Here is a 19,006-nt window from a genome sequence, read left to right as displayed (position 1 = left end):
AGCAATAGCTGTCAGATAAAGTGGCGTAAACAGTATATTTCCCTCTGAACTGTAGAAGTATGAAGTAGCATAAAATGGAAATAGTAAAAGTACCTCAAAAATGTATACTACTATAGTACTATACTAAGTACTAAGTATAGTACTTAGTTATATTTCCACCACTGATCCTGAATAATATGTAATATGATTAAAAACCACCACCCACTCAGAATTTTCCCACAACGTTATCATTCTTCCATTTTTCTATGTGTTATTTTGGCTGCCCCCCTCAGGATGGCAGCAGGAGGCCACTCTTAGGATTGCCCCTGGTTCTCCTCTCTTGACCTGCCTGCAGAGCCCATGTTATCAGTTCCTTATTTAGACGTGGACTTTATTGGTCTCTGGCTGCTCCTCAGTCGACCGTGAAACTTTCCCAAAGAGTTCCACTTGCTGACTTTCCTGCAAGAATTTAAGGTTACAGTTCACTGTATTATGCCCCAGAAGTTAATGTTGCTGCTTTGGGATCGGCCTGATGGTGAGATTACAGACTGAGAGCTGGCATAGTAGTATAATTATAATAGCTACCAATATGCCCCACACAGTGACAACAACAGCCAAACCTTGCAGAATATAAGGGGGGGTTTAGTTCAACACCCTTACTTTTACATGAGGTCAAGATTATTTGTTATAGAGACTATTTACGATGAAACATGAGGAAGAAGGGATGAAAAGGAAATAGTCGACAGACTGGAATTAAGAAACAAAATGTCGAAAGAATGGAGAGGGGCACAAAAACGATATGTCTGGTGAAGAAAATGATTACAAATAACCTTGATATTGTGAAACTTGTGCATATCAATGGTACATTTTACACTTTTAACCTACATGTGGGTGTTCAACTCTGTTATCTGAGATATTCGACAGGCAGGTTGTTTCCACGGGTGTAAAGAGAACTGGAATATCTTAGTCAAGGGGAAACTGTCTTAACTGATTTACTCAAGTAAAGAAATTACTTTAGTGATATTACTTCTGTTGAAATCTGTTGTGTAATTTCTGCTTTTATAATAGTGGGGTACATAATCTAAAATTTACTTAAAACAATTTCTGGTTTCAGAATATACTCAAAAAGCAAATTTGTATGAAAAGGTGAATCAACACTTTATTATTAAGTTAATTTCCTCTTTTGTTTGTTTTCATGAGGACAGGAAGATCATGTGACCTTCAGCTTCTCATATAACAAGATAAGGCACCTTGCAGAAAGCTCCACAGTACCAACATAGCAGTACTCAGGCTAGCATGAATTCAGTATTTTTTTTATCACAGAAAGCAACATTTTGCTTTAAAACACGTGGGGTTTTTAGTTGAGCATCTTCTGTCCATGCACAACCCTGCAGGAAAGGGCACACTGCAGCACAGCACCAAGCTATGAACCCTGTTGGATTGAATAATGGATGAAGTCAGCCAACCATAGGCTGCAGGGTGATATCATGGCTGCGTCACTTGAGGGAGGGAGGGAGGATGGGCAGGGTGGTGGACGATGCAGTAGGCAAAGTGTAGAGGGAGAAAAGTGCTCGCAGAGGGACGGACAGAGGGATAATAATCATGTCAGCCTCTTCAAAGCAGCTGTTTTTTCAGATCTTCCTGCTTCTCGTCTCCTGCAAACACATCAATACAAGTAAATGATATTTGGGTTTCATTTTGACTGTATGTGGTTGTGTTACGGCTCTGTTCTGCTTCTTTATTTTCCACTAAATGTTCTGTAACCTTGTGAAGAGTAGAAGAAAATATCATAGGATTTCTACACCATCACGTAATACATATTTTGGTTTAAAGTTGCCGGTAGTCCGCATTTATTGTTTTTATTTTTTCATTTTTTTTGGCCCCGAAAATCTTCTGAGACAGCATTAGCATCATCACAGGACACTAAAACTCTCCATTTAAACCAAGAGCAGTTACTTATTTAAGGACCAGCAGCTTTTATGTACAAAACTGAACAACTAGAAGAGAGAATTATTACTGGTATCCGAAGGAAAGACAAAAAAAATTAAAATTTTAAAAGTTTTTTATATAGCTGTCAGATAGCAGATAGTGCAGTTAATTCATATGTTTTTACCTGTACATTGGCTGGGGTTGTACACTTTACATTTAATATCTTAAGAGTAGTTTTTGTGTTTTTATATAACTCTAATTCTGTAAATAAACCCATATACTGTGGATTTATTGTGACTAGGTTCATTTCCACAGGCTTCAAGAAACTGTTTAATAAAACCACTGCAATTTGTATCAGGAGGAGGACATTTTGAGATCTTATTTTGTGCTTTTTCTGCTTTTGATCTTGTTGAGATATTTATGTATTTATTTATTTTAGTTTTTGTGTGTTTTAGCTTGTTTTCTTACCTTTGTAAGAATGCTACATAATGATTATCAATACATATCAAGAACACAGAATCACCACAGCAACCACCTAGTGCAACCTAACAACACCCTGAAAACCACCCTGAACAATCACAGAAGAACCACTTTATAATACCCTTACAACCCCATAGTATCCTAGTTAGCACCACAAATACCATGGAAACCTTCTAGTAACACCTTAATAACCACCGAGCAACTACTCAGAACACTCTGGCAGAAACCTAGCAACTCTCTAGCTATCACTCAAATAACTACCTAATAACCACCAGTGGCATTGCACAAAAGTTTCGGCCCCTGTACATATGCAGCCTAAGTGGCCCCCTTACCCTTTAATACATCCATTACGTGTGTACAAATAACTGAATCAACATATCCTCAGGATTTGTGAAGGCCTGGCCCACGCCGGGGCCCTCATAACTTAGTTCCACTATTCCCCTCACTCTGAGGCCCCTGGGAACCACTTCACACAACTCTAGCAAAAAGGTAGCAACACCTTGACGAAGCCTGAACCGAAGGCAAAACATCTACAAGAATGTATAACAAAGCACTTCTAGATATGCAAACACCCTAGTTATCATTATAAGACCCATAGCAACTCCTTAGTAAACACCATGAATGCCCTAGCAACCACCTAGCAAAACCTGATTACCACTTTTAGAGCCTTAACAACTACATAGCAAAGACCAATAATATCCTAGCAACCACCTGGTAATTCCTGACTAACAACTTAGTAAAACCGAAGTAAACACCCAGCCCAAATATCTTTTGCTTAGTTCACATTCTTGTTTTGTTTGGTTTTTTTTTAAAGAAAATATAGCTTGTTTTACATGCTAGCGTTACGATTTTATCATGCGTACATAAAGATATGTCAAGTTTGGGTGTGTTTATAAATTTATTTCTCATCCTGTCAGAGACAACTGGCCCAACGCCTCCGCCAGTAGTTCCCCTCAGTCCCCTACCAACAGAAGTAAAAAGTTCTGTCCTTAAAGGTAACTGTTTTTAAGCATCAGTCCATCGAGTATATGTTACATTTAATTCGTCAGTATAATATTGCTGAGGAATTTTATAGTTACAGCAGATAATTATGTCTACTTTTTTTTTTTTGCTATAAAACGTAGTATTATGGCAGAGGTAGGTGTTTTGTCAGCTCAAGATGAGTGCTGTTCACTCAAATATGATCCCACTTTTCTAAACGGACAGATGTCCTACTTTACCTCTGTGTTTGAAACCCCTCTACAACTCTCCACACAGATGAAAGTCAGACTGAGAAAGTTGAACTGCTGAACCCTGTCGATCTAGCGCTTGAGTGTAACTGGACCGGTAGTCTGAACAGATTTCCAAACATAAGTGGTTACTGGAGAAAAGATGGGGATGAGATCAAGAACAGCCGTCTCACAGTGCAGTTGGAGAATGAGCAGTATAATCTCAGACGAGTGTAAGTGCTTCCTGTGGACATTATTTTATCCATTATCTTCAGAAAATGCAGGTTTACCTCACTTTTTTCTTGGTCTTTATAGTTATATGGCCCTATCCACTGTGTACTGTGTCTGATAATTCAAATACATGCATGTGTACATCCTGATTAATAAAATATTTAATAACATTTATGTATTCTTATTGTTATACAAATTAAATGTTTTTTCAATGTTCAGTTTCCCCTATGCAGCCTGAGAACTTTTATCTCCACTGTTGAATCTAAAAGGAGTGGGATGTCTCAAAACTAGTTTTTATTGGCCTGCACTGCCAGTCAATAGCTGCAGTTTGTAAAGCCCTTTTTTCTGGCAGTTTGATTTTAATTCACATTATTTAAATAAAAATAAAGTCTTAATTTACTTTACGTGAACGTAAAAAAAAAAGTTTTCTGTTAAATTATAAATAATTTGATCACATTTAATTGTAGAACAGTCAAGTTTGGATGAAAGAATCGTGCACTTCATACAGACATACATAATAACTTTTATGTAACATTAATCCTCAATTAAATATGATATGTTTTGGTATAAAACCTCTCATGTATTTTTGCTTGACAGGTTCAGGATTGACAGCGAAAAAAACCTCGGAAATTACTCGTGCGTGTTTGGAAATGAAGCGAAAAAAGATTTTATTTTGAAAGGTAGGTATCACATCCTTTCATGAGTTATATTCGTGACCACCCGCATCACGTTTCACATCCTCAGCCAGCATTTGTCTTGCCATCAGCTCATCAAGTCCTTGCTGCTTAAATGGATATCAATATTTACACTCACATGCTCAAAGGGTGCAGGATGGAGGCTATACGGTGCCATTTTCTCACCATTATATCTCGCTCTTCTCCCCATTTTCCACCAGGTCCACAGATTGGTGAGGTGCGAGATAAGCCAGTGGTCAGCTATGTGGGGGATTCTGCTGTGATTTTCTGTAAAATGGAGGAAACCAAACCAAAGCCCGACTCCTGGAAATGGTACAAAGCAAATAGGACAGAAGAAGTGAGTGCACTGCTTGCTGAGAGGCTTTTTTAATGTGGTGTTGGGTGAGATGTAATTGGTCAATGGAATAAACAGGACTGCCAGTTTGTTTCAATTTAGGGATCTAAAATTGGCAAAATACTGAGTAAGATACAACGTGTATATTCATCATTTTGTCATACGAAAGAATCCTGGGGAAATCGCCTTTTTTAAAATCCAGATCATCAATACATTTCCACTACATTCATGAGCTGCATTTCTTTCCCACCTGCGTAGGATTGGTAAATTTGAAAAGTATTTTCTTCATCATAACCCTGAGAGGATGCTCATTGCCCGTTACAAAAGATACAGCAACCACCTGATGAGAAAAGCATGGCACTGAAATGCACACATGACCTGACCCAGTGGATTGACGGGGGGGCAAGTAATAAACTGCGGGACGCCTTCTTTTGTCCTGTAGGCGCAGATTAATGTTGCTGCTGCGGAGCCTGGCCGGTATGAAATCAAAAGCAAAGATGACAACAGGAAGACCAAGCTGGTGGTGCACAACGTGACAGAGGCCGACTCCGGCTTGTATTACTGCGAAGCGGTGTACAACATCAGCACCACGATGAGCCAAATGGAGCTGAGGGTCAGTTGTGGAATGTAGCTCAGTACATTTAATTAAGTGTTGTGCTTAAGTATAATTCTGAGGTAGTTATACTTGGCTCTGGGTACTGGATTCTTTCCTGCCCCATTAAACATTTCACGACACCTCACATTTATCTTATGACCCTTTGGAGGGGCCTGACCCCCCCGGCTGGAAACCACAAAACTACACTACCTAATTATATATAAAGTCATTAAAACTATCTTGACCTCAACCAGCTACAACAATAAAAGGCTACTTTTACATTAGTGCATCAGTGTTAACAGTCTAACAATGTCAGACATGATGATAAATCATTTACAGGGCGTATTTTACTTTTTATGCTTTAATTACATTTTGCTGACAATAGTTCTGTACCTCTGTTTTCGTAAGGCTTTGAATGCGGGACTTTAACCCGTCACGGATAATTTTTTTTACATTGTTGTACTTGCACTGCTACTCGAGCAAAAGAATCTGAATACTTCCTCCACCACTGCTGAAGGTCATCTCCTTCTTGGAGCCTCTGAAGCCCTTCATAGCCATCCTGGTCGAAGTGGTCGTCCTGGTCGCCGCCATCCTGCTCTACGAGAGGAGTCAGTCCAGGAAAAAATGTGCAGCAGGTAGTAGGACATCACACGGTTGCTCTTGGTTATGTCAGCATGTACTGTATTGTACAGTGTGTTGTGTTTTAACTTGAAATTATCTGCGTTATTCTCAGGAAATGGGACAAATGCTGACCAAACAAACACACTGTGAGTACTATGAGACTGGTGCTGATTTCTCTAAAGATTTTTGCCACCATTTTCTGATAAAGTGGCATTTATAGAGGTTTATAAGCTGTAATTAATAGCGTAATAATTCATTTACTATTATTTTATGGATTATTTTGGAGCAATCAATAAAAACAGTTTTTGGGTTGCCAGATTGTGGAAAATTCTCCTTCATCACAGCATTTTGCTTGTCTCTTTAGCTCTTTAATTCAATAGGGAGACCTCTCCGGTGGACTGTTTGACCACTTATCTTCTGGAAAAGTGCTGCAGCACATGTGGACCAAAATCCAGTCACAAACAGCTTATTAACGAATTATAACCGATGCGCGATAATCTGATAATAAATAACCCTTAATAAAGCCACCAATAACAGCTTATAAACCCTTATAAATGGTGCCTTATCAGAGAAAGGCACTGATATATCTTAAAAGTTTGACGCATATACTTGTGGTTTTTTTAATGACATGAATCTTGATGCCTTCATCAGGGCACAGGGAGAAAATAATGGACCAGAGGCCGGTTCTTCAATGAGACAGCGCAAAGTTTAAAGACTCTCAAGGCTGCGGTCCAGCAGATTCAAGCCTCTTTAAAACTGTTTTGCTTACTTTCAAATGTGAATGTTAGAGCTTAAAAGCAATATTGAAACAATTATTTTGTGAATATGTCCTCTATTAGAAGTATAATATTTTAACTAAACAAAATGCAATAACCACCACTTTATAATCATTGTTTTTATTTGTACACAGTTTCCTTTTTTTACTATTTTACTATACTACTTACTATTTCACAGGACGATATGGTTTTTATTTTTAATGGACAGTTGTGTGACGATGGTTGAAAGAGCAAAGCCTTTACCTACTTTGTTTTTTTTACCACTGAGCCTTGCATATGTACTTTCACTTCCTGTTGAGAAACTAAATCCTGTGGTTGATTTCACACCTCGCTCTGCCTCTGCCATTTCTCTGTCAAGGCAGAGGAGCGTTATGTATTCAATTCAAGATCAACCACAGCTCACAGTCACTTCTGTTATTTATGCGTTATGGTTTGTGAGCGGTGCCTTACACTCTCAAAAAGCAATCAACTAACCAGTCACACTGTGCTTGCAACGACTTTTTGTCACAGAGTTTGTCCTTACAGTAATGTGTGCCTAACACTGTGCCGACGCTGCTGCGTAATACCTTAACAACATGTGTATCAAGATAGTTCATCAAATAGGCAGATGTTTGTGTGTCTTTTTCATGTCAGTGTATGGGAAGATGGTCGGAAAGGTCATATCTCCCCCTATCGTGACTTCAGTTGTGTGTCTTTAATTGTCAGTGTTGAAAGTGTGCCACTGTTTATGTCAACAAGCAGATTAAAACTATACAAATCACTATTTTTGTGTTTGTTTCAGCAACTGCCCACAAAAGACGATGACTTGCATTTTACACACTTCTGTGGACGAACCGGTGTTAGCTGACATAGATACCCATCTGGAGACAGAGCTCACTTAAAGGGCAACTTCTGTGATTTTAACATGTTTACAGACGTTGAGGGATAACTACTGCATATGTGAAAAAGTTGTGGTAAGCCTTTTGTGTTACAAAGAAGTGAATTTTCCTGAACCTCCGACTGAACTGTTGCTGTTCGAGTTGCATTTACACTGTAAAAGGTCATGCAGGAATCTTTTCGCATTTACTTAATGTCAATATACATTTTGTTAACCTCGGGTTAATTAAACTTAAAAATTCGAGTTTTTATTTTCAGACCACTTTAGAAGTCAAAAACATGAGTTCTTCTGACTTTTAGTCTTTTGACTTGAAATGTTGAGTTGAGCAAATGAGCTGCTAAAAGTTCTCTCCACTCATAAAAGGAGCGAGTGACTATGTTGCCTACGTGTTTAATGTTACAGGTATGGGTCTTACTCATAATAATGAAAACAATGAGCCGCAGTGGAGGCTACTATCGATTTCAGTCCCTACCAGCACACACTTATAAATTAACAGTCACTGGGAGCAGCCTCACATACAGTCTCTGCACTGTCACTGGTACAAAATGGCTTCCACAGCTGCAGCTGAAAGTTCTTCATATATGAAGAACTGACTCTTCAAGCTAAGAAAATGAAAATGCAAAGCAAATCTGTCTGCAATGATTACCATTGTGGCTGAACCATTGTCGATTCAACTTAATATCTTTTAGTTTTGGTCAAGTTCAGTTAACTCAGTTGTACATTTTCAAAACTCATGGAAAAACTTTGAACAAAATGATCGAACCAAAGTTCACTTAAGTCACATTTTTGAGGCAGCAGGGGAACTTACATTTCAGGTTGAAGCAACTTGAAAAGATTTAGTGTCAGCACTAGGTTTTGACAACTAGTATGGTACAAAAAAACATCATCTCTCTGGTTCTGCGGCTTTGATTTTGTCTGCTCATCATGAGTCTCACACGTTTAGGTGAAATATGTCTTATAAATGTTCAAATTTTAGTAATAAACACTGATAAACACATAAGACTGTCCATTTATAAAGCACGATTTTATTTTGGCATAAATACAGTCTGCACAATAATAATAACCAGGTATGTGTGTTTAGTATTTTTCAGTACTTTGTTCAGTTTTGAAAAATCACAAACCTGTTTAACAAAGATTAACTCTGATTTTCTGCTCTTTCAAACATTACATTTTATACAATCTGACAAAGCTTCCCCATGTCTGCCATGTTGGCTCTTTAAAAGCTCTCTCTTCATTTCCTGCATCTTCCAGCGCCGTGGAGAACAAACAGAGGCAAAGAATCACAAGAGAGGAGAGACACCTGAAGAAGTCTACGGCTGGTTGATGAGGAACTGCACCAACAGCTTGAGGACACCGTCATTCAGGCCCACCACCTCTCCGTCCTGCACTCTCTCGTACAGGGGCAGGCTCTCAGTGCCCCACAAAAGGTTTTTCCTGGGGTTGTCGGCATCTGTCTCCATGGAGAGGGCCACTGTGTTGAGCTGGTAGCAGAAGAAGGAGAAGAAACGGCCGTCGGTGATCACAGCCTGCGACACGAAAGGCCTGGTGACATCCTCGTGGTTCCAGAAACCTACAGAGTCACAGAGGGAGGGAATTAGGATTTTCTATTTCTTCTCTCTTAAGTAAGGGTCCACTTTAAACGACTCTAACATGGTTAAAATATATCAGGGTTTCTGTAGTTAATTTTAAGACCCTTTTAATACCACACAAAATGTGGTATTAAAACTGTATTATAAATCTAGGTGGTGTGACATCAGTATGTTTCTAGCAGGCACTGCGACAATAAGGTTTGATAACTAAAGATTTTTAAATAAAATGTTTAGAAACCAGGAGAATGACTGATACCTTGAATATATAAAAAGGACAAAAGTGCATTGCCTGTTTAAAGCAAAAACCTGGTATTCGTTAGCTGTTGTTTCCTAACACCTCTACTTGGTTCCTGATGATGACTTTAAAGATATTATGACACAATATTGTATCATAAGCTGTAAAATCAACTGTGCTGTAGTACGGGATGCATCTGATGTCTCTTTTCTGAGCCAACGGACTCACCCTGGTACATGGCCTGAGCTCCTGTCCAGGCGAAGAGGCTGGCGAGGCCATTGGCTCTGAGGAAGACCTCCACCTGGTCAGACTGTTGCTGCCGAGCCATCCGGTCTCTGTGGTATCTGTCAGGAACCAGGTGGAACTGAGTGTGACCGTAGCGTGCTGGGTCTGGTAGCTTAGAACCTGTTAACGAGACCAAGAGGATGGATCAGCATCAGCGCCGTACTTTTTTCCAGGGTGATACGAATTACTTTTTCGTTACACAGACATCTTTCAGTATTCTCCATCTCTGATTGATACTAAATCTTTGATACTAAATGAAATCTCTCAGCCCAGAAACAGTTCAAAACCAAAATATACTTAGCTTACTTTCATAAAAACGACAAAGAAAAGCTTCAAATCCTCACAAAAAAAGAGGCTGGAACCATCAAATATTTGCCATTTTTGCTACCCCCCCCAAAAAAACACTTTATACTATTATTAAAATAGTTAGCCCTCATTTTTCTGTTAGTCGACAAATCGATCTGTTGATTAATCGATCAAAAGTAAATTAAGTAGCAATTAGTTTTAAACAAAAATGCAAAATATTTGAAGGTTTCAGTTTCTCAAATGTTAGAATTTGCTTATTTTTCTTGTTTTACATTACAGTGAACTGAGTATCTTTGGGTTTTATACTGTGACTTGAACAAAACAAGACATTAGATATCAGAAAATAACTGCAACCCTTTTTGATAATTTCAGTTACTAGTTACTTTGCAGAGCCATATCATTAAGAAATCAACAAAATATAATAAATAAAATAAAATTAATTTTTATAAGACTTGATTGATCCCTCGGGGGAAATTTATAAGATATCCATCAGTACTGCATATAAAGTAATTGAAATTAGCCCGGAGTTGATACAATTAGTCAGTTAATCCATTACAAAAATTAACATTATAATATATAACACTCTGAAATGGACTAATCTGCATGAGTATGTTAAGTGTATGTTAGATAAAAACGAAAAATAATCAGCAGCTATTTTAAAATTCCTAAATTGTTTCTGTCCATTTTAAGGAAAAATGCCAACATTTGATGGTTCCTGCTTGTAAAAAGCCTGAGGCTGCAGCTGTTTGTATTATTACACTGTGTTAGACCAGCGGAAACTCCAAGAGCAAAACTCCAAACCACTGCTTGTTTCCAGTGGTGCTATCTACAAAAAACAGGAAAGACGACCACCTCACAGACGGTGACTTGGAGAAAATGACGGCAGCTTAGTCTGACTGCGCAGATCCTGAGAGTTGCCTGCTGGCGCCCCCTATTGACAGGAAGAGGTAGCTGAATAATGAGAAATTCAACTTACCGGCACAGACCACGCTCGTGTTTACCCCCCCGGGACCCTGATAACAATGGGGCTTAGAGGTTAAGAGGGTTTTTTTAAGAGCATTTCTGAGAGTGCTCTTAAGTTTCTACGGAGCAAAAGAGCTTCTTAAGGTCAACCGTCTGTGCAGCTGAAGATGATGATGAATACACTTTAAAGTAAAGTGTCGGTAAATGTCTTAGTATAATGTATGTATAAGTATGTCTTAGTTTAATTATTTTTTTTTTAAATATTTAATTTTACCATTATCGCTCGTTCTACATCAAATGTCACAAACGTCAACGTTCATGATGAAGGTATAGACTTAAAATGCACAAAAACAACAAAATCTTACATAAATGATGTCGTTTTTTGGTTCCTTCTGCAGGTTCCGGGGCTTCTTAAGATGCTCTTAGCCTCCTACGAGGGTTTAGGAGCCACCTGTTAATCTACGATCCTTTCTGAGAGTGTCTTCGGTTACGATGCTTTTGGGAGATATCTCTTAAACTTACGAAGGTGCGTAAGACGGTTGTTAAGGGCGTATAAGCCTTAAGATGCTTTTCGGGACACGAGGCCCAGGATGGTCAACACGTAGAAGCTGATTAGAATGCGGTGTCTTTCATAAAAGAATATGCACAAAACATTTTCTACTCTTCTTTCGGTTACTCCAAAAATCGCGTAACCAAGATGAAGTCAGACACAGTGGATGTGACTGGTGTCTTGTGGCTTTGTTACCTGTGAAGATATTGTTGGCATACTGTCGCCTGAACAGAGGCATCACGTTGGGAGCTAATGTGATCTCTGGAACTTCAGCTGCATAGGAGGCCTCCAGCGGGGTAAACTAGGAGAAATTTAAAACGACAGAAAGTTATTAGTTATTTTATAGCATCTTTTAGTGTCTTTCTGTCTAAATGATTTATGGCCTTCAACAGCATGCACTGATTTTCTCCAGTTCGGTAGGTTTGTCATGTATGAATACATAGTATATAAAACACTACGCAACACCCACAGGCCCAATAAGGACTTTCCTCTCAAAGCTTTAAAATGAAAATGCCATGGGATATTTTCATGTGTTGCTCTATATCTTTTTAATACACAAACTCCACGGTGTGAAAACTGTCAGTACCTGCGGCAGTTGTTGAGTGATCCTAATCTGACAGTACGGGTGGTCGTCAATCTGGAACCTGGTTGGCTCTAGTCGGCCTCTCCGGTGCCCCTTTGGGATGATTCTCTGTCCTCTTCTCCAATAAAAGTTTACTTGGGGATTAATATCTGATAAAGAAAATAAACATCATATATAACAGTCTGAAATGGGCCAATTTTTAAGTGTATGTTGGGGGCTGACTAACTTCTATTTTCATAATAAATGAATCTGCCAAATATTATCTCATTGAATTGTCAGTACAGAGTCAAAAATGTCCGTCCTATGCTCTCAGAGTCCAAGGTTATGTCTGCAAAGGTCTTTGTCTTTTTTTTGTCCGACCAACAGTCCAAAACCAAAAAATATTCAGTTCACTGTGATATAAAAACAGAAAAAAGCATCAAATCCTCACATTTGAGAAGCTGAAACCAGCAAAGGTTTTACATTCTTGCTTTAAAAAAAAAAAATTAAAAATTACCAGAACAATTATTTGACTATCAAAATAGTTCACGGTTAATTTATTAACCCTGAACTAATCATTGCGACTCTAGGAAAGATAAGACTTGACCGATTGCTGGGGAAAGATATAAAGTGACTGAAATTCGCCCCACATTTACCTGCTGCAACATTAATGCATAAATAGTTGTAATACGGTAATATATGTCATTCTGAGCCGGCCATTCTGCATAGTAAGTATTTATACTTTTGGTACTTTAAGTATATGTTAGGGCTGAAGGTAACAATTATTTTTCATTATTTTCTCAATGAATGGATTAATTGTTTAGCCTTAACAGTAACCAGTGAAAAATGTTCATTTCAGAACTCATTTCAAGTTCTCAGAGTCAAAGATAATATCTTCAAATGTCTTGTTTTGTCTGACCAACTGTCCAAAATGGAAAAAGATGAAGTTTACTGTGAAACAAAACAGAAGATTCATATTTGAGAGGCTTAAAATAGCTATTTTTTTGGCATTTCTGCTTAATCAATTCCAAAAATAGTTGCTAATTACTTTTTCTCCCAACTGACTAATCGAGTAATCATTTCTGATGCTGATACTTTTGTACTTTTACTCAAGCAGCATTCTGAATGCAGGACTTTTACTTGTAACTGAGTATTTCTTCAATGTGGTATTGCTATTTTTACTTCGGTAGAGGATGTGAGTACTTCTTCCACCACTGATCATCCATACCTAGACTGGAGAGGAGGAGTAGTGGGTTGTATCTGGCCAGACTGTAGGTGAGTCCGGTCACCAGGTTTCTCAGAACAGGTCCGAATCTCATCTCCTGTTCTCGGTACAGGAAAGGTTTGCGTTTCTTTATTTGCCAGTGCTCCTGTAAAATCACACGGGTGACCAAGGAGCGGATGTCCGCGAACGCATCATCTTCAATCCCCGGCACTGCAGTTTTAGCTGCGGCCGACGGCGAGCCCTCCTCCCCGGCGGTCTTCTCCGGGCCCAGCGTAAATTTCTCGGGCAGTCCCGGGATATACGCGGTCTTGGTGAAGTGCTGGTACCATCTGTCTGCGTTCCGGGCGAACGTCTGCGGGCAAACCACGAATTTCTCCCGCTGGATCCGAGTGATGAGGGACAGCTTCTCCTCCACCGGGGAGGCACATATCTTTTTCACCTGCTCCTCAACCTGCCGCAGCCGGGCTGATTTGCTTTTAGCCGTGAGAGATGGGACGATGGGGGGGTACGCGGGCTCCTTGGCCGCAGCCTCGGTGTGAACGAGCTTTTGGTGTCTGAGCAGAGGCAGCTTTTTGGGTAACAGCAAGGGCAGCCGTGTGCGGGCCGCCATGTTTCTGCCTCTTCTTCTGTTGCGTTGACCTGACACAAGAACTAGCGGTCTGCCACAACAGCGCCCCTACTGTCCGGAACGGGACAATAAAAATATATTCAACCGTATTTTATTTCTTTAAAGAGCTTCCCCTATATAGGTACTGATAAAAGTTAAACTAAGTATTCTAGTTGATTTCAGTTTAAGTCCATATTATATGATTTACTAATGATAGCCCCGTGTTTAGCATCGGTGACCGTTAGCACTCTTGAACGACTCTTGCAGCCGTAAAAAAAAAAAAAAAAATGCTCCCTTTGGAGACACTCAAAATGTCGTAAGTTTGAAATGTTCAAATATTATCATGACGGTAATAAGATTTGGAGAGGCTAAATGCACACTGCCGGGCTTAATATGTGTTGACATTGAACACTGAAGTCAGGTGTAACTACTGATTGGGGGGAAAAGGCAACTTTTTGGACAGTAAATTGCACAGTATTTGAGTTTCGCACCCGAGGCGCATTTTTACGTCTGATCCCAACATTGTTAATTAAATTACCCCTGTATAAATCGATTCCTGATCAAACTAGAACTCCGTACTTCTCTAACGGTGTGTCATTTCTCAGCAAGACTACTTGTAAACGGAGACACGTCGCATTCACGATTCGATTCGGGACCGGCTGAGTAAACGTTACGGGTGGGTACGTGAAGGCAACGTCAACTTGGTGCGTTGGGTGCAGAGTTTTGGTTCGAGATCAAGGTCTTTAGACTGCGGAGGCCTGTGTGAAAAAAAAATCGAGATAAACCCCGAAATCTTTAGTGCGGAAAACTGTAATAGTCGGCTAGGTAGCTATGTATTTTCGTCGGATTTTGCGGACACAGTTCGTCGGGACCGGAACGGCCCACCTCAACCGTTTGCACCGTGTTTGTCGAGTCGAGGTAGCTGCTCCAGGAACACACACTCTTGTTGTCATTCTCATAAACATTTTGTTTTCTCTAGCTGTAGCAGAGAACTCGGGCAACACCCGTCCTTGCCATCCCCGGTGGTGGCTGTGGTTGAAACCCGCAGTGCCCCGCCACCAGGAGGTTTGGTTTATTGTGGCCCTCGGGCCATGTTGTGATACGTTTCTGTTCGCATGCTAGCAGCGGTTACCAGCCCCGGGGCTTTTCATTTGGCTCTTGTCTCGTGTGTCGCACCGACCCGCAGAGACCGCTGTGCACCAAAAGCGACGAGGTGAGGCTGGCGGAGGAGGCCAGCAAGAAGTACGGCTCCCCGGCGCCAACCATCTTCTCCAAAGTGATCGACAAAAGCATCCCCGCAGATATCATTTATGAAGATGACAAGGTAGACATCGCGCCACACAGCATCTCCAAAACATGTGTCTGGGGATGGTTATCTCTGTTGGCCTATTCCACGTGGAGTCTAGAGATAAAGTAGCACGTACCAGTTGATAATGTGTGTGTATATATATATAATATATATATATAGATTTTTTATTTTTTTTTTAAAGAGTGAAAAGAAGTAGCAAACAGACATTAAAAATTAGCCTTTGTTCAAATGTTAATGCACTGTTGCTTTTTATTGAATGAAATTAGAACACAGGAAAAAAAAAAAAAAAAAGATTAACTGTGGCATGTACAAAATTTTGGGCACCATTATACTTGAATGGTAATTGTCTGACTCTTCAAACCTTGTGGTAACACTCAGCAACCAATGGGCTTCTCTTACCAACGGACTGAGGATCTGGAGAAACTAAGCTAATAGATGCCTGCAGAGCAGGGATTTTAAAAGATATCTAAGCGCTTCCAGCTTGAAATTTCCACCGTCTGACATGTCATTAAGAAATGGCAGTTAAGCGTAACTGTGTAAGTCAAGACAAGATCTAGAAAAGCACGAGAATTTTCAGATAAAACTGCACGTCTGCCGAGCAGAGAGACAAAGCAAAACCCCCATGGGGGACAATAAAAGTAACCTTGGCCCTGACACTTGAGTGGCAGTGCATTGATCCGCTGTGCAGCCTTGATGCACGTACAAAGGTTCACACGGAAGGGTCATCGGCAGGGGGAAACCTTACCTGCGACTTCAGCCGGTCAGGCATCAAGTCAGTGTCTGTGGTATGGAAAGCAACATCCGGACAAGCCGGATTCGTTTTGGAAACAAGTGCCGTGGACGGATGGAGTTAAAACTGAGCTCTTTGGCCACAATCACCAAAAGAGCAGCATTTGATGAAAAGAACACTTTGAGGCTGCGTGAGGCTGGAAATGTTCTGCTTGAAGTGGCACAGGAAACATTGCACAGAGGGAAGAATGGATTCCACTAAATATCAGATTTTGGTTGCAAATGTCCTGCACTCAGTTAAGAGAGTGACAGTGAAAAGCGGCTGATGCGTACAACAGGACAATGACCCGAAGCGGACCTCAACATCCACCAGTAACTAATTCATGAAACACAAAATTAAAGCTTTCGGAACGCCCTCGCAGTCCCCCGACTTTAACATCATTGAAAACCTGTGGGTAGATCTTAAACATGCTGAGTGTGCAAGACAGCCTAAAAATATCATAACTTTCAGTGATCTGCAGGAAGAGTGGGTGAAAATACTTAATAAACTGCTACGAAACATATTTTCACACTGTAGTACCTGCCAAAGGTCGGGGTTACCAAGTACTGTCTTAGTAGGGCGTCCTAACTTTTGCACGTCACGACTACAGTTTAATTTTTTTTCTACTTATTAATTTAATGAAATAAAAAGCATCGGTGCATAAATGTTTGAAGAAAGACTAATTTTTAATGTCCGTATGCTGCAGGGGTTATATTTTACTTAAAAAATCAACAGAAAAGTAATTTGCCCACGGGCGCCCGCTAACGTTTTGCATACAACTCTAACGCCTGTTATATGTTTTTGTGTGTGTGTGTGTGTGTGTGTGTGTGTGTGTGTGTTTTTCAGTGCTTGGCGTTCAGGGATATCACCCCGCAGGCCCCTGTTCATTTCCTGGTCATTCCAAGGGTCCCGATTCCCAGAATAAGTGAGGCCAAAGATGATGATGCTGAGGTAGGTTGGTCCCCAAACTGTCGCACCGTTTGAGGAAAAAATCCTTGGAAGCGCACGGAAGCACACCATAGTCCGGAATATAATTGTATGTTGCATTAAGTGTCCCTTAATTGAAACTAAGGGGCCTAGCACTATCCAATTAGAATATAGCCCCAGACCAGAAGTAGACAAATATACAGTATGCCACCAGGTATGTCAACATACTTTAGGCCATACAGCGATGTGTACGTACAGCACTTTTTTTTTTTAGTTTGCCTGATTAGCATTTCTGTGAACTGTGCGAGGGCTGTTTTTAAAAACCCTGAAACAAACACTGTCAACTCCACACAGCGAGACCCCAGCTTACCCCCAGGTTCAAACCCAGCACCAGCTGTTGCAGGCGTAAAATCTCTTTGCGGTCACTGTCGCCTTACGCTAGCTTCGGCACGTATTCACACCGAGCGGAGGAACAAGGACAAATCGTTGCCTCAACTTGAAGGATATGGCCTGATCCATCCAACCACCAGGGCTCAGGTCCAACGAACCCGAGTTTGTGCCACTCGTATAAACATACACTCGAGTGTCTGAGCTAACTGTAGTTTTTTTTTCTAAAAGCTAATTAACTGAGGATGTTTGAAAACCTAGAGAGTTGTTTCAAAATACTCACTGCTGCCCTGACATAGTTATATGTCATATTCATATTTAAAGAATCCTTAAAGACTCTTCTCACCATCTAGATGAAAAAATATTTTGTCTGCTGCACGGAAAATACATTTTTTTATTTTTAACCTGTTTGCGTAGTTTCAAATCTCTTTTCTATCCATCCAGCCTTCTTTGTTTTGATTCAGAAACAACTCGGAAAACAAGTTAAAAATCCTTTTTATCATTCAGTGGATGGAATATTATTTCATTCAGATGGTTAGAAGAGTCCTTTGGGATTCTAGAGATACCTTCAGAACAACGCGTTTTTAAACAACCCTCGGGTTATTTTTAAGCATCGCTGGTTTATTCATTTTTAAAAAGTTCCCCCATGTCCAGTCGCACTCAAAATTTAAATCTTAGCCATAACTGCTACATTGCCAGCACAGCCGTAATTGAGTAATGAGTGACGACATAATGTGCACACTTCCAATGAAAATCACGTCTTGAGCTTTTCTTTTTTCTCCCCCCCCCCCCCCCCCAACTTCCAGCTCTTAGGACATTTGTTGATCGTCGCCAAAAATGTGGCAAAGCGGGAATCTCTAGATGAAGGATACAGAGTGGGTAAGTTATTTGGTTGATAACAGTTACCGGTGTGCAGTCATTCATGTGAAAATATAGGCTGTTTATTTACTTCCACATTGAATTGTTCCACAGTGATCAACAATGGAAAGCACGGCGCCCAGTCAGTTTACCACCTTCACATCCACGTCCTGGGAGGAAGACAGATGACATGGCCACCCGGATAATGGTGTCGTGTGTGTGTGTGTGTGTGTGTGTGTGTGTGCTAATTGGTCTCTCAGCTAAGGCTACTTTCACGTGTTTAATGCGATGAGTGTAACACGATATATATATGATGGGTGCAGTTAATCCAGAGGTTTGTACTCTCGTCCCACTCCCTGAACACAAAATTTGAAATGTAAATATGTTGATCTTAACAAATGTAAAAATCAGTTGTAAAAATGAAGAGTAAAGACATTATGTTTGATATGGCTGCAAATAAAGACACTGTGGCTCAAATGGAAAGCGGAAAACCCAACTCAGTTCTTTTTTTCTTCAACTACTACTTGTACGAGTTACAAAATACAATGAGAAGTTGAAACCAGACATCAGTAGTCAGATAATATCAAGGTCAGTGGGTTTCTTTTCAGAAAAAACAGATCTGACATCTTCTCTTCATGCTCGTGTTGCATTACATTTTCAGATCAAATTATCACGTGTAGAGAAAAAGGAGGAATTCCCACATGGGAAG

The 19,006-nt window shown here is 40.1% G+C and overlaps 3 protein-coding genes across 4 annotated transcripts; 2 read left to right on the top strand and 1 right to left on the bottom strand.

Moving 5' to 3' along the window:
* The first annotated feature begins 40 nt into the window (after window positions 1-40).
* emb (embigin) lies at window positions 41-7,795 on the top strand. Its single transcript, XM_040154832.1, has 9 exons — window positions 41-1,654; window positions 3,306-3,383; window positions 3,646-3,829; window positions 4,425-4,507; window positions 4,723-4,859; window positions 5,299-5,469; window positions 5,969-6,086; window positions 6,185-6,218; window positions 6,724-7,795. The coding sequence occupies exons 1-9, from the start codon at window positions 1,582-1,584 to the stop codon at window positions 6,782-6,784; spliced, it is 939 nt and encodes a 312-aa protein (XP_040010766.1). The 5' UTR covers window positions 41-1,581; the 3' UTR covers window positions 6,785-7,795.
* Window positions 7,796-8,728: 933 nt separating this feature from the next.
* Window positions 8,729-14,263, bottom strand: mrps30 (mitochondrial ribosomal protein S30). The gene is made up of 5 exons (XM_040154827.1): window positions 13,444-14,263; window positions 12,240-12,385; window positions 11,849-11,954; window positions 9,778-9,954; window positions 8,729-9,295 (listed from the first exon to the last, which is right to left on the bottom strand). The coding sequence occupies exons 1-5, from the start codon at window positions 14,048-14,050 to the stop codon at window positions 9,036-9,038; spliced, it is 1,296 nt and encodes a 431-aa protein (XP_040010761.1). The 5' UTR covers window positions 14,051-14,263; the 3' UTR covers window positions 8,729-9,035.
* An 80-nt stretch (window positions 14,264-14,343) lies between these two features.
* hint2 (histidine triad nucleotide binding protein 2) lies at window positions 14,344-18,804 on the top strand. Of its 2 annotated transcripts, none has more exons than XM_040154834.1 (5): window positions 14,344-14,363; window positions 15,170-15,371; window positions 16,972-17,076; window positions 18,246-18,318; window positions 18,412-18,804. In XM_040154834.1, exons 1-5 carry the CDS (start codon window positions 14,359-14,361, stop codon window positions 18,501-18,503), a joined length of 477 nt encoding a protein of 158 aa, XP_040010768.1. In that variant the 5' UTR covers window positions 14,344-14,358; the 3' UTR covers window positions 18,504-18,804. The 2 variants fall into 2 exon arrangements, with proteins under 2 accessions (XP_040010768.1, XP_040010769.1); XM_040154835.1 differs by lacking the exon at window positions 14,344-14,363 and adding an exon at window positions 14,638-14,965 and having other exon boundaries at window positions 15,234-15,371; window positions 18,412-18,802.
* Window positions 18,805-19,006: the final 202 nt, after the last annotated feature.

Source organism: Xiphias gladius, chromosome 19 (genome assembly GCF_016859285.1).
Source record: "Xiphias gladius isolate SHS-SW01 ecotype Sanya breed wild chromosome 19, ASM1685928v1, whole genome shotgun sequence".
NCBI classification, from domain to species: Eukaryota; Metazoa; Chordata; class Actinopteri; order Istiophoriformes; family Xiphiidae; genus Xiphias; species Xiphias gladius.
This window is presented reverse-complemented; position numbering and strand designations above follow the sequence as displayed.

What these genes read in the sequence shown, in the direction of transcription:
- emb (XM_040154832.1), top strand. Translation starts at nt 1,582, where the DNA reads ATGTCAGCCTCTTCAAAGCAGCTGTTTTTTCAGATCTTCCTGCTTCTC. An exon ending in AAAAGATTTTATTTTGAAAG is followed by an intron (nt 4,508 to 4,722) that starts GTAGGTATCACA and finishes ATTTTCCACCAG; the next exon opens with GTCCACAGATTGGTGAGGTG. An exon ending in AAGCAAATAGGACAGAAGAA is followed by an intron (nt 4,860 to 5,298) that starts GTGAGTGCACTG and finishes TTTGTCCTGTAG; the next exon opens with GCGCAGATTAATGTTGCTGC.
- hint2 (XM_040154835.1), top strand. Translation starts at nt 14,879, where the DNA reads ATGTATTTTCGTCGGATTTTGCGGACACAGTTCGTCGGGACCGGAACG. An exon ending in TCATTTATGAAGATGACAAG is followed by an intron (nt 15,372 to 16,971) that starts GTAGACATCGCG and finishes TGTGTTTTTCAG; the next exon opens with TGCTTGGCGTTCAGGGATAT. An exon ending in CCAAAGATGATGATGCTGAG is followed by an intron (nt 17,077 to 18,245) that starts GTAGGTTGGTCC and finishes CCCAACTTCCAG; the next exon opens with CTCTTAGGACATTTGTTGAT.
- mrps30 (XM_040154827.1), bottom strand. Translation starts at nt 14,050, where the DNA reads ATGGCGGCCCGCACACGGCTGCCCTTGCTGTTACCCAAAAAGCTGCCT. An exon ending in TGCCAACAATATCTTCACAG is followed by an intron (nt 9,955 to 11,848) that starts GTAACAAAGCCA and finishes TCTCGTTAACAG; the next exon opens with GTTCTAAGCTACCAGACCCA. An exon ending in AGCTCAGGCCATGTACCAGG is followed by an intron (nt 9,296 to 9,777) that starts GTGAGTCCGTTG and finishes GTGACTCTGTAG; the next exon opens with GTTTCTGGAACCACGAGGAT.